This window comes from Pipistrellus kuhlii, unplaced genomic scaffold (genome assembly GCF_014108245.1).
Source record: "Pipistrellus kuhlii isolate mPipKuh1 unplaced genomic scaffold, mPipKuh1.p scaffold_m20_p_37, whole genome shotgun sequence".
Lineage (NCBI taxonomy): Eukaryota > Metazoa > Chordata > Mammalia > Chiroptera > Vespertilionidae > Pipistrellus > Pipistrellus kuhlii.
Genome location: NW_023425537.1, coordinates 5,285,835 through 5,301,099, shown reverse-complemented (window position 1 = coordinate 5,301,099; position 15,265 = coordinate 5,285,835). Strand labels below are relative to the sequence as shown.

Below are 15,265 nucleotides of genomic sequence, written 5' to 3'. Positions count from 1 at the left end.
TGCACAAGTAGGGAAGGGAGATTCAAATAGTAATAAGATGATCAAATTAGGCTTTAGAGATGTCAAGAAAAATTTTCTTAGTATAAAGAATAAAAAACAGTTCCATGAAGATTAAAGACTACATCAGTAGAAATCATACAAACAGAAGATGTGACACAAGTTTAATTATCAGGTTATTGAGAGGACAGCTGCCTGAAATTTTGAAAAAACTTTGTCTTAGTGATTTAGGGATTACTGTGCTAGATAGAGAGAAGACAGTTCTTCCATTAAAAGAATGGGAGTGCCAAGTTGGGGAAGATATATTCCACAATCCTAAAAAGAACACTAAGAAGATTGTCTGAAACTTGGCTCATCATAGAAGGCAATTGCAAGTAGAAGGCAAAAACTTGTTTATAGACCCTGCTTCAAAAATTATATAACCCACATGTTTATAATGTAGTGACAGATATGTAAATATTTGGCTAGAAAATACTTTAAATCAAGGAAGGTTCGTCAAGCTAGATAAATAACTATGAAACTACTGGGAGGAAGAGAAGGCATCGAACTGAGAAACTGAGCCCCAAACATATCTAAAAATGTTACTAAAGCCAGATGCTCACTAAAAATCATACAATCCTAGATAGTAGGACTAAAAGGTGTTCATCCACGTTTTTGAAATGTGCACAGAAGTGAAGGGAGGTAGGAATATTTATGGTAGATCATAACGCAGAAGATACTCAACTGTGATTATGAGTGAAGCTTTTATGAAATCAGTGATTGAAAAGATAAGGCAGGGTAATGCCTCATTAACATACCTATAAGTAACAAGGCCCCAGTTCTCCATGGCACCTTCATAAAATAAATATAAACATTTATTGATATATACACATACTTCTTCCTCAAAAATCACAAAATCAAAATAATTATTACAATTCAGCAATAAAATGAAATTTACTTTACCAGCTGCAAAGTCTGCAATAGCAATGAGATCAATTTTAGGTAGAGGATAAGGAACATTGAAGTAGTCCTTATAAAAAGGCAGGGTTTTAGCAGCAACCTATAAAAGTATAAACAAAAAAACCATCTAATAAATATTTTATTGGAATTCATATAGAAATCCACAAAGGAATCCTGTTGCAAGCCAAATTATCTCAAGTTACTAGAAATCAATCCCAGGGGCCCTACGTTCAAAGAATGTGTTAGCCGTAAGCTTTGTTGGCCAAACTCTAGTTATATATAACTGGGTATAAAAAATATAATTACATATTTTCCCACTCACTCTCTGGATAAATAAATTCTACTCCAATATTCTCTTAATCATTATCTATAAAATGTTAGTGCAACAGCAAGGTGGGTACTTCAAAAATTCTATTACAAATAAAACCAAAGTAGCACAACAAATTTCAGTTTAAGTTATAAATAAATGTACTAATAATTGATCAGAAATGTAAATTCCCCAACCTGGAGTTATGGACTGTTGGAACAATCCTCTTCAAGTACATTTACCTCTAACGCAAATTTTCCTTGCTCTGCTTTGCCAACAGGGGTGTAAACACGGACACACACACCATCTTTTGACCTTGTTTCTACAAAGTCATATTCACCCACAACAAATGCCACCAGATACGTTGACATGACAGGTGTGCGGGCAAACTTCACTTCCACTACATTTTCATCATCAGGGTATGGTTTCCGATCAATTACATTCTTAAAAAAAAAAAAAAAGTAAAATTTAAACAGATTTACATTAAATATAGAGAAAACACTAGTCCAAAATTGTAGGCTTTGTTGCCTCTCCTTCCTCATTTCCAGAACTTATCTATAACAATTCATCCAGTGCTTTAATGCTGTCAAAATCTTTCCTATTAAGAAGAAAAGTGTACACATATAATACCTTAATAAAAAAAAAATAAAAAAAAGAGAAGGTAAATGAGTTGATCATGCATTCACATTAAAAAGTTCTAGGCTAAAGTGTTAAAAGAATGAGTAAAAAGAAACAGCTTTTTTTGAATGCCTAAATATGCCAGGCACTGGAATGTTTTAAGACAGAGCTCAATACTTTTTAAGTGAAATAAGCCTAGGAGACAATAATTATTAATAAAAAGAAAAGTGCAATTGTGAAATCTACATTTCAAAGGGAACAGATTTTTAGATTTAGAGCATTCTCTGTACTAAATAAGACTAGCTCTAAAGCAAATTTGTGAAGAAATCTCCATTATATTTTTGGAGTCCCTAATTTCCCTTTGGTCTTCTACCCTTTTTTCCTATTCAGGCTCTCAGTTTCCCCAAGATCTCTCTCATCATTCTTCCAAGGAAGACTTATTCAAAAACAGACCTGATAAATTCATACTAAATTGTAAATTAATATTTTAGTTTACTATATTAGCCTGCTCTCTAAGAATATTTGAGAAGAGAATGGCATTCTATCTGTGGAACTCTTTTCCCTAATAAAGGAGGCAAAAGCCAGTTATTTTCAGGTGCAGTAGGCTTTCCCAAGTTTCCCAGATTCACATTATAAGCTATAGGATATACTCTATGTCTGAAAGCAGTCCTAGACAAAACATTCAAGTGGTGAATGCTTGCTTTGTTTATGAATGAGATCAGTGCATATTCCAAAAATACAATCAGCCCAAAATCTAAATACAATTCATTATGTGGTTATATCTTTTGATATTTAAGAAGTCAGATTTTTTGAGGGTAGTGAACACACGATATAGGATACAGATGATGTATCATAGAATTGTACACCTGAAATTTATATACTTTTTTATTAATCAATGTCACCCCAATAAATTCAATTTAAAAGATGTTTTTTTCTTTTGTGTTATATTTATTATTCTCATCACTGATTTATGCCTCTAAATGAAAAGAAGATAATCTGGCAGATATGGTTTACAGCGGTTGCCAACCAGTGATCCTCGGACCATTGGTGGTCTGTGAGGTCCGAAAGGTGGTTTAGAATTTCTCCCATGAAGTGGAAAATTCCAAATAAGGCAACTAGAAAAAAGAGGGCTTATCAGAAATAAAAAAAACTAACATTTGTTAACTATGAAGCATATGTTAGGTGGTTTCATGCTATCTCATCTAATTAGTAAACTAAATGTGCTAAAATTCAAAATTTAAATATACTTACAAACACATACATACCATGTTTGATAAAGCTACTCTGTCTTTAGGAACAACCAATGAGATATCAAAAGTGGCTTTGATGGCAGGCTCATCCCAGCAAGGAAAAGCCCTCCGAGCATCAGTAGCCTAAAAAAAAAGAATATGAAATGTAAGTATCACTGATTAACTTAGCAGTCATCTCTTCCTCTCTATTTCTATCATTCCTTCACTTGTGCAAATGTTTACTTTCTACTTAGTGCTAGGCAACAAGCTAGGAACTAACTACAAAGAAACACAAGGCTTATTATAATTGTCATATAGTAAGGAACTATATCTTCTATAGATCATAACAATTTTTTAAAAATATATTTTATTTCTATTATTTTTTTATTAAAAATATATTTTATTGATTTTTCACAGAGAGAAAAGGAGAGGGATAGAGAGTTAGAAACATCGACCAGCTGCCTCCTGCACACCCCCCACCGGGGATGTGCCTGCAACCAAGGTACATGCCGTTGACCAGAATTGAACCTGGAACCTTTCAGTCTGCAGGCCGACGTTCTATCCACTGAGCCAAACCAGTTTCGGCTGATCATAACAATTTATAGCATCGATTTTCAACCAGTGTGTCCCAAGAATTTGTAAAACATGCAATACCTGACTATTTAATCAAAGGCACTGACCTCTTTTCCTTTAGTTTACCAAATAAAGAAATGACAACAGCCAACACAATAGCTGTCCTGTGTAAATAAATAAAAATTATACCTATTTTTGCCAATATGGCAAAAAGTTATTTTTTGGTGTGCTGTAGAATTTTAGTAGTTTATGTGTGCCATGTGATGAAAAGGGTTGAAAATCGCTGATTTATAGTATTAGAGTTATTTATAATTTTATATATATTTTATATTTTTGTTGATTTTTAGAGAGTAGGAAAGGGGAGAGAGAGAAACATCAACGAGAGAGAGAAACATCGATCAGTTGCCTCCTGTTTGCACCCTGACCAGGGATGGAACCCTCAACTAGGGGGTCTGTGCTCTGACCAGGAATCGAATCCACAGTCTTCTGGTGTACAGAAAGATGCTACAACCAACCGAGTCCCACTGGCCAGGGCCATAATTATATACATATATTTTTAAAAATAGAGATTTTATTGATTTTTTTTACAGAGAGGAAGGGAGAGGGATAGAGAGTTAGAAACATTGATGAGAAACATCGATCAGCTGCCTCCTGCACACTTTCCTCTAGGTTTGTTCCCGCAATCTAGGTACATGCCCTTGACCAGAATTAAACCTGGGACCCTTGAGTCCACAGGCTGACGCTCTATCTACTGAGCCAAACTGGTTAGGGCTATAATTACTTTTTTTTTTTTTTTGAATTTTTTTTGTGAGTTTATTTGAGCCTTACTGTCGACATATGCCGGGAAGCAGAACCTCAACGGATTGAGATAATGCTCCAAAGAATGGCGGGTTACATTTCTCTATTTATACACTGAAATCAAAGGAGGGACATAGGTGGGTTACATGAAATTCATTGGTGATGGAGTAAGGAGGCGGGAGAAAGTAAAGCGGGATTGGATAAAAAGTAAAATGATGGACGTGTACTCAGGTGAGTGCAGGAACAATTAACATAATAACGAAGGAATTTGAGGCATCTGTCCTGGCGCCCACCACATTTGGTTGTGCCCCAGGGGCTCCATATAATTACATTTTTAATAAAAATATTTCAAAAATGGAATGCAAATGGCTCCATCAATAATGTTAACACAATAAGAGCATAGAGAGGGTCAATAGTATACTGTAAGGATTCAGAATTGGGAAAATATGATAGGTTGCCTCTCTGGCTTTTATTTCAAAAGTAAAAATATTTTCAGAATCTTTGGTGTACTTTGTTCTTTATCTGAAATGTTAGCAATGGGGATAAAGACAGACATTTCATCAATTCTAAGCAGGTAATTTGTTCAATGGCATTTCCATATACTAAACTTAAAACTATCACCACTTGACTTACTTAAATAGACCTCATTCTTTCTTTAAAAGTAAAAACAGAGCACAGTCGTTAAAGCAAAATAAAACTTAGTGGTTCAATAGAATATCAGTGGCAAAAGGACAAAATTAAATAAAAGAACAAAACAGAAAAAAAAGAACTAATGACAATATTCTGTGTCATGAAAAGGAAGTAACAAAATATACAGAAGTAGCCGAAACCGGTTTGGCTCAATGGATAGAGCGTCGGCTTGGGGACTGAGGGGTCCCGGGTTCGATTCCGGCCAAGGGCATGTACCTTGGTTGCGGGCATATCCCCAGTCGGGGGTGTGCAGGAGGCAGCTGATCGATGACTCTCTCTCATCGATGTTTCTAACTCTCTGTCCCTCTCTCTTCCTCTCTGTACAAAATCAATAAAATATATTAAAATATATATATATACACACACACACACACACACACACACATACACACACACACACACACACACACACACACACACACACACACACACAGAAGTAGAGAAACCCTGAAAAGGGTTTTCTAAAGAGGAAAAATGTTAGATGGGTGATTGCACTCTCAAAAAAATTAGATTAAAATTCTGTCAAAGAATAAAAAAGACATTTGAAAAGTAAGTAGAGTATAAGAAAAGAAATGATAGTAAAGAGAACTTAAATTAGGAGCAGAAGCAGTACAGAAAGAAATTTATACTAGAGGAAATTAAATGAATGATACAAATAACAAAATTTAAAAATTTCTGAAATATTCAAAGGATAAAGTGATGAAAGCAATCAAAGGCACGTTTGCACGATAAACTCAATATGTATACACACACACACACACACACACAAATACATGCAGGTAATAAATTTTCAATAATTATATATTGCTTTTATACTAGTACCTTTCTTAATTAAAATTATCCTTAGCACTTGACACGTGTGGTTTTTCCTATTAAATTAATAGTAATCCTGTTTTTCTCCCTCTTATAATGAAAATAATTGGCTGAATATAATATAAAAATCTAAAATCATAAATATAATTATGGCCAAAGGCACCTAGCATCAAATGATCACACAAATAATAAAATAAACCTTTGTAAAAATATCTCATTTAAGATCATAATACTTCAGAAAAGAATACCATACCTCAAACTGTGTGACAGCAGCATAGCGTACCTCTCCAGAAGGGGTAGTATATTTACTTCTATAGAAACCTTTCATTTTGTCATTCAGTTCTCCAACAAAATCTATCTTTAAGGTTCCTGTACCTGTGATTGAAGATAAATGAAAACCACTTTTAGGGAAATGTTAAGTACAAGTTATCAAAAATATGTCCATGACAATAATTCGACAGGCTATTTACAATGTTTAAATCAATCCTTCCTTTCTCACATACTCCTCCTGGCGATGGAGAGAATGTAGTATTTACTAAAGTTACATGGCAGACTAATTCTAAAGTAAACTTAAAGTCATGTATAGGGTGGGTAACTGCTTAGAAAGTTCTTCAACTGTATTATTAATCTCAAATGACCATTAAAAAACAGAAAAAGAAATGAATATTTATTATTAAATGTATAACATGCTATTGTGTTTTAAAGTATTTATAAACTTGCAAATACCGTGTTTCCCCGAAAATAAGACATCCTCCGAAAATAAGACCTACTTACAGGTTTCCTTCTGAGTGAAATATAAGGCATCCCCCCGAAAATAAGCCCCCCCGCCCCCCAGGCTCTGTCTCAGAATGTTATTGCTAAACATGAGAGATTTGGTCCACTGATTCTGAAAGAAATGGAGTCACAAGAAATTCACCAGGAAATTCAGGAATTGAATTGTTATGATGATGTTCCAGAAGATGATGACATGATTGTCATTGAATAAATGAGTAAATTCTTGATACTGTAGGATTCACAGGTTGTCTGGTTTGTGTTGACAACTACCATACTACCGTACCGTATACAGGTAATAAATTTCCTTTATTTTCATTTAACAATAAATGTGTACCGTATTCTTCTTCATGGAAAAATAAGACATCCCCTGAAAATAAGACCTAGCGCATCTTTGGGAGCAAAAATTAATATAAGACACTTGTCTTATTTTCGGGGAAACAGGGTAAGTATTGTCTCAGATGAGGAAACAGGCTGCAAAGTTAAATAACTTGTCCAAGATCATACAATTAGGTAAGTAGCAAAAATGAGATAAAAACTTAAACCTGTTTAATTTAAAATTCATGCTTCCTGCTCATTTTACCATGTAAATTGGTCCTTTTAGATGAATTCATGTCAATACCTTTATCATTAAGAAAAGACACTATGTGCTCAATCTACATGGAACAGTGAGTCCACACTTTTTAGGAGCCACAGGGAATACCAATGATTTGATCATCCAAGGGCATAAAACAATTCTTAGAGCCACCTCAATCATTTGCAATCTGATATGAAATACATTTAATCAATAATTATTAAATACAAATAAAAATGAATATTTAACCTGAATATATATTCTATCAGAGGCCTGGTGCACAGATTCATGCATGGGTGGGGTCCCTCAGCTTGGTTAGCAATCAGGGCCAATCAAAGCCTTCTCGCTCAGTCCCAATCGAGGCAGACTGGCGCCAGCAGGCTGGGGGAAGGGACTGTAGGAGGTTGGCTGTGCGAGTGCACTGACCATTAGGGGGTAGTTCCTACATTGAGCGTCTGCCCCTGGTCAGTGCACATCATGGTCAGTGCACATCATGGCGACTGGTCAACCGGTCATAATAGTAGCTTAGGCTTTTAAATATATAGACTAGAGGCCCAGTGCACAAAATTCATGCATGGGGGGGGGGGTCCCTAGGCCTGACTGAGATCAGGACCCCTCAGGTTCCCCAACTCCCCACCTCCTCCTTCCCCTGCAGCCAACATCCACTGCCACCCACCCCCTGGTTCTCAGTCCCAGCCCCGGGGGCCAACCGCCACCGCAGGAAGGAGCCAACTGCAACCGTGACAGCTGATTGAGGTCTGACGGCTGTGAGGTTTGTCAACAGTCCAAGGAGGGAGCTGGCCATTGGCCCCACTGAGAAAGGGGCCACATGTGCCACCACTCACCCCCAGTTCTCCATCCCAGCCCGGGGGCCTGGCCCCAATCAGGCGATCAGAACCTGCCAACCAGGAAGAGGAACCAGGAACTTGGCCAGTAGGCCCCTCAGCAATCAGGGCCTGTGGGCTGGGGAAAACTCCTGAGTTGAGCATCTGCCCCCTGGTGGTTAGTGTGCTTTTATATAGATAGATAGATTATTGTACAGATACAAAACAAACTCAGATAAAATGGGATTTTTTGGGTGAGTATATATACTTTTTTCATAAAAGAAATTATTATCTAGTAGTCATCTACTAAACTCATATGCACGACAAAATAATAGTAATTCCATTCTACATTTTACAAATCAAGTCACAAAAAGAAACAGAAAAATGTTGACTTTAAAAATGATCCTTTTAAAGTACCTATACATACATATTATAGAATCTAGAGTATGGAAGTACAATGAATCAAGATATAGTAGAACTATAAATTAATCATACCCAAACTTTTGTATCATAAAGTTTTAAACTGTCATTTTAGAATGCCATGAAACAATGACACTGACAATGTTCAAAATGCTCTTGTATTTCTCCCTCTACCTTTCAAACTTATCTCTTGGATGTTCAAAAACTCAAATCTTCATCTTCCAAAATTGAATTTGCTTTTCAGAAAGATCCAAAAGTTATAAAGAGTCCAAGTCTACGAATAAGTGAATGATGAGTTGTAAACCATTTCTAAACAAAACACTAAGTGTATTTATTAACTACTTAAACTGATGATTTTCTTATCACAAACTGGTTCTGAAAGTAATTTCAAGTGAAAATTTCAGACTTTTGTACCAAATTCATCACTAAAGCAAGTTCCACGTTCTTTCTTTTTTAAAAAAATACTATATATTTTATTGATTTTTCAAAGAGAAGAAGGAAGAGGGATAGAGAGCTAGAAACGTCGATGAGAGAGAAACATCGACCCGCTGCCTCTTGCACACCCCCTACTGGGGGATCTGCCCGCAGCTAAGGTACATGCCCTTGACCGGAATCGAACCAGGGACCTTTCTGTCCGCAGGCCGACACTCTATCCACTGAGCCAAACCGGTTTCGGCAAGTTCCACATTCTTAAAGTAATCATATTGGGAAAAGAGAACAACTGAATTGAAGTTCAATTGAATAGACATTTGTGATTTTTAAAAAATATATTTTTTTATTGATTTTAGAGAGGAAGGAAGAGGGAATGAGAGACAGAAACATCAATGATGAGAGAGAATCATTGATTGGCAGCCTCCTGCATGCTCCCTACCGGAGATCAAGCCCACAACCCGGGCATGTGCTCTTGACCAGAATTGAACCCGGGACCTCTCAGTCCCGCAGGTCGACACTCTATCCACTGAGCCAAACCCGCTAGGGCTGTGATTATTTTTTTTAAATGAGACATTCTGGTCTGGCCAGCAAGGCGCAGAGATTGAGTGTCAACCTATGCACCAGGAAGCCACGGTTCAATTCCCAGACAGGGCACATGCCCGAGAATGCGGGCTCACTCCCCAGTGTGTGGTGTGCAGGAGGTAGGTGATCAATGATCCTCTCTCATCATTAATGTATCCCTCTCTCTCTCTTCCTCTCCTTTCTTCTCTGAAATCAATAAAAGTATATATTTTTTGAAATATGACATTCTGTCTTAAGGGAACAATGAATAGTTTTTTTATTTTAAAGAGAACGACAGATTACAAGGACAGTAAATGTAAATATAGTAAAAGAATCTGAAAGAGTTTTAAATTACTGATAATTTAAAATTTTAACTACAAAATTTCTCTTTTCTTTAGGAATTCACTGACTTTTTAAAAAAGCAGATATATCGACATTAATAAAGTTTACAAGGAATAGCTAATAGATTACCAAAACCCATTCCCTTCTATGTTACAATTCCATTAATAGAATTGGTAAGTCTGTTTTCACTAAGTTAACTGTTAAGGTGTCTTTTATATAACTCAGATTCCATGGTAAATCTACTTTCAACTTTTCCTATTTGGAATAAAATTCAAAACTAAATAAGAAAGGCTGCTTACACTTTTACTTGGTATTAAATCGCCAAGGCCATCAAACCATAACAAGATAATGACAGTGACCACTGCCAAAAGTGGCATACTAAACAAAATACAAAGTATTAGGAAGGGTTATTACCTGAAATTCAAACAAAATACAAGTTAAAAATGTTTTTAATCATTAATAAATTTAATTAGTGTCACACTGTACAATATTAATTACAAAGTATTTATTATTAATGTAGTAGAATTTTAGGCCAAGAAAGAAAAGGAGAAAAAAGAACTTCTAAAAAATTAATTTCACATCAAATTTATACCATATGGAAGAACTGATTGCCAGGTTGACTAATTTTATACATATCTGCACATATAAATTACAATGCTTCCTCAAATTATATATAATATTTTGATATCCACTATTTATCTGCTTGGGGTGGTAACCCTTTTAAAACATACAATGAGCCGAAACCAGTTTGGAGCGTCAGCCTGCGGACAGAAGGGTCCCGGGTTGGAGGTCAAGGGCATGTACCTTGGTTGCGGACACATCGCCAGTGCAAGAGGCAGCTGATCGATGACTCTCATCGATGTTTCTATCTCTCTCCCTTCCTCTCTGTAAAAAATCAATAAGATATTCTTCCATAAATCATCTGACTCCTTCTTTAAAGAAGATGGTTTATGGAAGAATCTGACAATTAAAATTAAAAAATAATAAAAAAATAAAATAAAACATACATTGAGCTCATTTATAAATTAAACAACTGAAAAATTGAGACTTGCACTAAAAAATTTTAATTGCTTAGTATTTAGGAGAGTATAATAATTATTATAAAAACTGAAGTAGATCTTGAAATACTTTAATACAAATTTAATGAGCCTACTAAATACAGTAAAATCAAAGACAGATTATAGAAAAAGAGAGTAAAGGTCTTTGCCTCTGTGTGATCATTTCTTATGATCTTTCAAAATGTTAATATCTTCTAGTGTTTCTCCAAATAAATGCCACTCTACAGGATTCTTAACCACTGATTCTGAGGTTGTTAGGTCTTACAAAGATTATGGTAACTTAACACTATTCTAGAATGGTGCCAATTTCAGAAAAGATATTTTACTTAGAGAGAGAGGATGGAAGAGTGAGAGAGAGAAACATCAACGTGAGAGCAGAACATCAATGAGCTGCCTCCTGCATGCCCCTTACCTGGGATCAAGTCCACAATCCAGGCATGTGCCCTGACCAGAAATCGAACTGGCAACCTTGTGGTGCATGGGAAGATGCTTAACCAACTAAGCCATGCTGGCCAAGGCTATTTTAACCTCTTTAAATGCTAAGCATGGAATTCTAGGTTGAAATTTAGAATCTCATAACTTTGAATGGCTTCATTAGAGTCTAGTTTCCATTTTTTTTAAATATGATTTTTATTGATTTGATTGGGGAGGGGGGGGAGGGAAAGGGAATAAAGGGAAAAGAGAGAAGGGAGACAGAGAGGGAGAGGGAAAAAGAAACACTGATGAGAGAGAACGATCAACTGGCTGCCTCCTCCATGCCCCCTGGGACCAAGTCCACAATATGGGCATGTTCCCTGATCAGGAATACAATGGCAACCTGGTCCAATACAATGGTCCATGGGATGACACTCAAGCAACTGAGCCACATTGGCCAGGGCTAGTTTCCATTGGTGATGGTAAATCAACTGCTATTCTGATTCCTGAACTTTGAGGAGGAATTTCAATTTTTAAGTTATATTCTTAGGTATCTGTTAATGATCATAGCAAAACACTTATATTTATAATAATTTCATACAAAAAAATCCTAGTTGGAAAAGGGCAAAATGAAAGGTCATTAAGAGCCCTGAATAAAAGATAACTTGCCCAATTAAATTTTTACTAAAAACACTTTTAGCCCTGGCTGGTTGGCTCAGTGGATAGAGCATCGGCCTGTGGACTAAAGGGTCCCCGATTCAATTTCGGCCAAGGGCACACGCAGGGGTTGAGGGCTCAATCCCCAGTAGGGAGCATGCGGGAGGGAGGTGGTCTATGATTCTCATCACTGATGCTTCCATCTCTCCCTCTCCCTTCCTCTTTGAAATCAATAAAAATATATTTTTAAAAAATATTTTTATATTAAGGCAATGTTTTCTCAGTGTAAAAATTATACAAACCAGAGAGAAAAGTGTTAATCAGAATAAAAATCATCAATTACTTCAACAACCAGACATATAATTTTATTTTTATCATTTCAGTTATGATTCATCACCCTGGATATGTAATTTTGTATTCTGCTTTTTAATTTCACATTATAATAAGCACTTTACAGTGTTAAGAATTCACAAACCTCACTTTTAATTGCTACTATAGTATATATATTTCACCAGATAGACACGTCCTACTATGTCATAGCTTGATTATTTCCTTAATGTTGGACAAACACATTAATTCCAACTTTTTACTACCTTAAGTAATGTCTCTGTAGATATCCTTGGAATAAAGCCTTTTCGAAATTTATAATTTTTCTTTAGGATATATTTCTATTACCAGAATTGCTGGGTCAAAGGACATAAACATGTTTAGTCTCTTGAATCATTCTGCTAGACTGCTTCTAAATAAATTACATGGATTTACATTCCCACCAAAAATATCAAGTCAGACATATTATGGAGAATATTTTTAAAATTTCTCTTACAGAACAGACAAAAACTGGCATATCGATAACTGTTGTTTTAATATTTCTCATGACTAGGAAGCTGAATATTAGTATATTTTCACATTTAAAAAATATATTTTTTTATTAAGTTCAGAGAGGAGAGGAGAGGGAGACACAGAAACATTAATGATGAGAGAGAGAATCACTGACTGGGGAGCAGGGAGCAAACCTGCAACCCACATAGGTGCCCTTGACAGGGAATGGAACCTGTGACCCTCTGGTTCTCAGGCCAACATTTTAACCACTTAACTTCACTGGCCAGGGCTAATCAAAGTCTTAGTGCTTTACCAACAAATTTGTACATAATTTTTCCCACTATTTTAAGTTTGGAAAGTCTTCTATTTTCTTTGTGGTTTTATACCTAATAGTAACATATTAACAAATCTTTCCTTTCATGCCCTCACTAACATTTTATCTATCTAGTCTCCAGTTGTACATCAAAATTATCTATGGGATATTCATATCAGAGATTTGGAATCACAATTAGTTAAAGATGGAGCTAGGTAAATGTATTTTTAAAAAACTGAAACTGAAAAGGTGAAAAACAATGTTCTAGGGTAAAATGAGCATTAATTTTGAGTCTCTCTCTCTCTCTCTCTCTCTCTCTCTCTCTCTCTCTCTTTCTCTCTCTCTCTTGTTCCCCCTGGTGGTCCAAAAGCTGCAATATACCTAACTTTAATCTGCTTAAAACATGAGTGGGGAAAATGGCATGCAATGAATTTCTTTGGAAGAAGTATGATGCCACTATTTTTCATCGGACTTTACAAAAGCCATGTCTCTTACCTGGTTGGAGAGTACTAGGAAAAGACAAGGTGACTTTTTCATCTTCATTCTGATAGTTAAATCCTGTAGCATGTATTTCTGGAATGGAAAAAAAAGTTACAATAAATCTGACTGAACTAATAAGGTTAAAACAGAATGCAGCAATTAACATTTTCAAGAGCAAAATCTCTACTAAAATGAAATTCTTAACTTAATAAATTAAGTTCCTACTAAGAAGAGTGTCATTTCAAACTAACCTCTTAAGGATATGTGACCTTCATTAAATATACTCCTTAAAAATAATCCTTACACATCCTACATTCATTCACAACACTTTATAAGGGAAATGGGGTTACTATAAATGTAAAAAGGTTTTCTACCAGATTCTCAGACCTGCTTCATTCTTGCCTTTGAGTGGCAATATTGCTTTTTATGTTTCAGTCTTACTCGTGATCATTTGAAGATTGAGAAAATTGATGAGCTTTCAGTGTTAGAGATACCAATGAAAGTTCTGTTTCCCACCCAAAGATAGGTAACAATTCCAAATAAGACATAAATTATACTAACTTCCAGCAAAATTCTTTGTTGTTACATTTTACGGAAATAAAGGAGGTGTGTGGGTTAAATTAAGGCTTTGATTTGCTTTCTGCCAAGAGTGAGAAGAGACTGCTTATTTGACAGACTTTAGAAAACTTAATTGACACTTTCGGGAAAGAGCTAAGCAGATCAGCTTCCAATCAGAGTACATCCCCATCCCAAATGAAAAGTCAGCCCGTCGAAGAGGTAGCCTTAATAAGCACATGAAAATATGCTCAACATCATTAAGTCAAAACCACAGAGAGATACTATTTCACAACCATTAGTATGACTATAATAATAACAAAAAATATAATAGTAAGTGTAAGGGAAGATGCAGAAAAATGGGAACCGGTCAGGGCAAGAATAGCAGTTTTAAAATTGAAACAATAAAATATTGTATTGCTAGATTCCATTAATGAACACATCAACTACATTATATTACATGTGTATTTAAAAAAAAAAAAAGTAAAATTTCCTCCAAAATTTTTTCTTATAAAAAAGAGAGTAGTCATGTATTTGAATTTCTTAAAAGTCTCATGTATTATGGGATACTCTACCAATTACTTTACATTGGAAAACGTACTACTTTGCAAATATACATTAGAGTTTGAAATAACCTTGGTCAACACAGTTTTGGATATTCTGTAAATATCCACCATTCATCCAGTAGCTCAAGGCAAAAATATGGAACCATCCTAACTGCCTCCCTCAATATGTGTCTGTCTGTCTCTCATACCATCATCCAATATGTGGATTTAACAGCCTATACCTTTAATCTCAGACTATTTAATGCCTCCATCACTACAGCCCCAGTCCAATATACCATTATTTCCCTCCTAGACCACTACACAATATCCTTCTATTTCTATTCTTGCCGCCTTATAATCTATTCTTCTTCACACATCAGCCAGGGTAATGAGAGATCAAAGCCTCTAATAGAGTCCCATAATATTCAGCATGAAAGGCTCAGTCTATTTGAGTTTGACAATTATTTGTTTGTTAGAGAGGACAAAAAAAAAGCACTAACCACAAAAGAAAAAAAGTGATAGATCTGATTTAATAT

The 15,265-nt window shown here is 35.5% G+C and overlaps 1 protein-coding gene across 4 annotated transcripts in view; it reads right to left on the bottom strand.

Annotated features, from left to right (window-relative positions):
- Positions 1 to 15,265, bottom strand: part of NPEPPS (aminopeptidase puromycin sensitive) — a 62,290-nt gene that overhangs the window by 29,928 nt on the left and 17,097 nt on the right. For 3 of the 4 annotated variants that reach the window (XM_036407649.1, XM_036407653.2, XM_036407652.2), the window contains exons 3-8: positions 13,645 to 13,722; positions 6,218 to 6,339; positions 3,127 to 3,234; positions 1,486 to 1,686; positions 940 to 1,036; positions 795 to 828 (exon numbers count right to left, since the gene is read on the bottom strand). In XM_036407649.1, coding sequence (XP_036263542.1) covers positions 795 to 828; positions 940 to 1,036; positions 1,486 to 1,686; positions 3,127 to 3,234; positions 6,218 to 6,339; positions 13,645 to 13,722 — 640 coding nt within the window. The remainder of the gene's footprint in view (positions 1 to 794; positions 829 to 939; positions 1,037 to 1,485; positions 1,687 to 3,126; positions 3,235 to 6,217; positions 6,340 to 13,644; positions 13,723 to 15,265) is intronic. The other variant, XM_036407650.2, reaches the window with a different exon arrangement.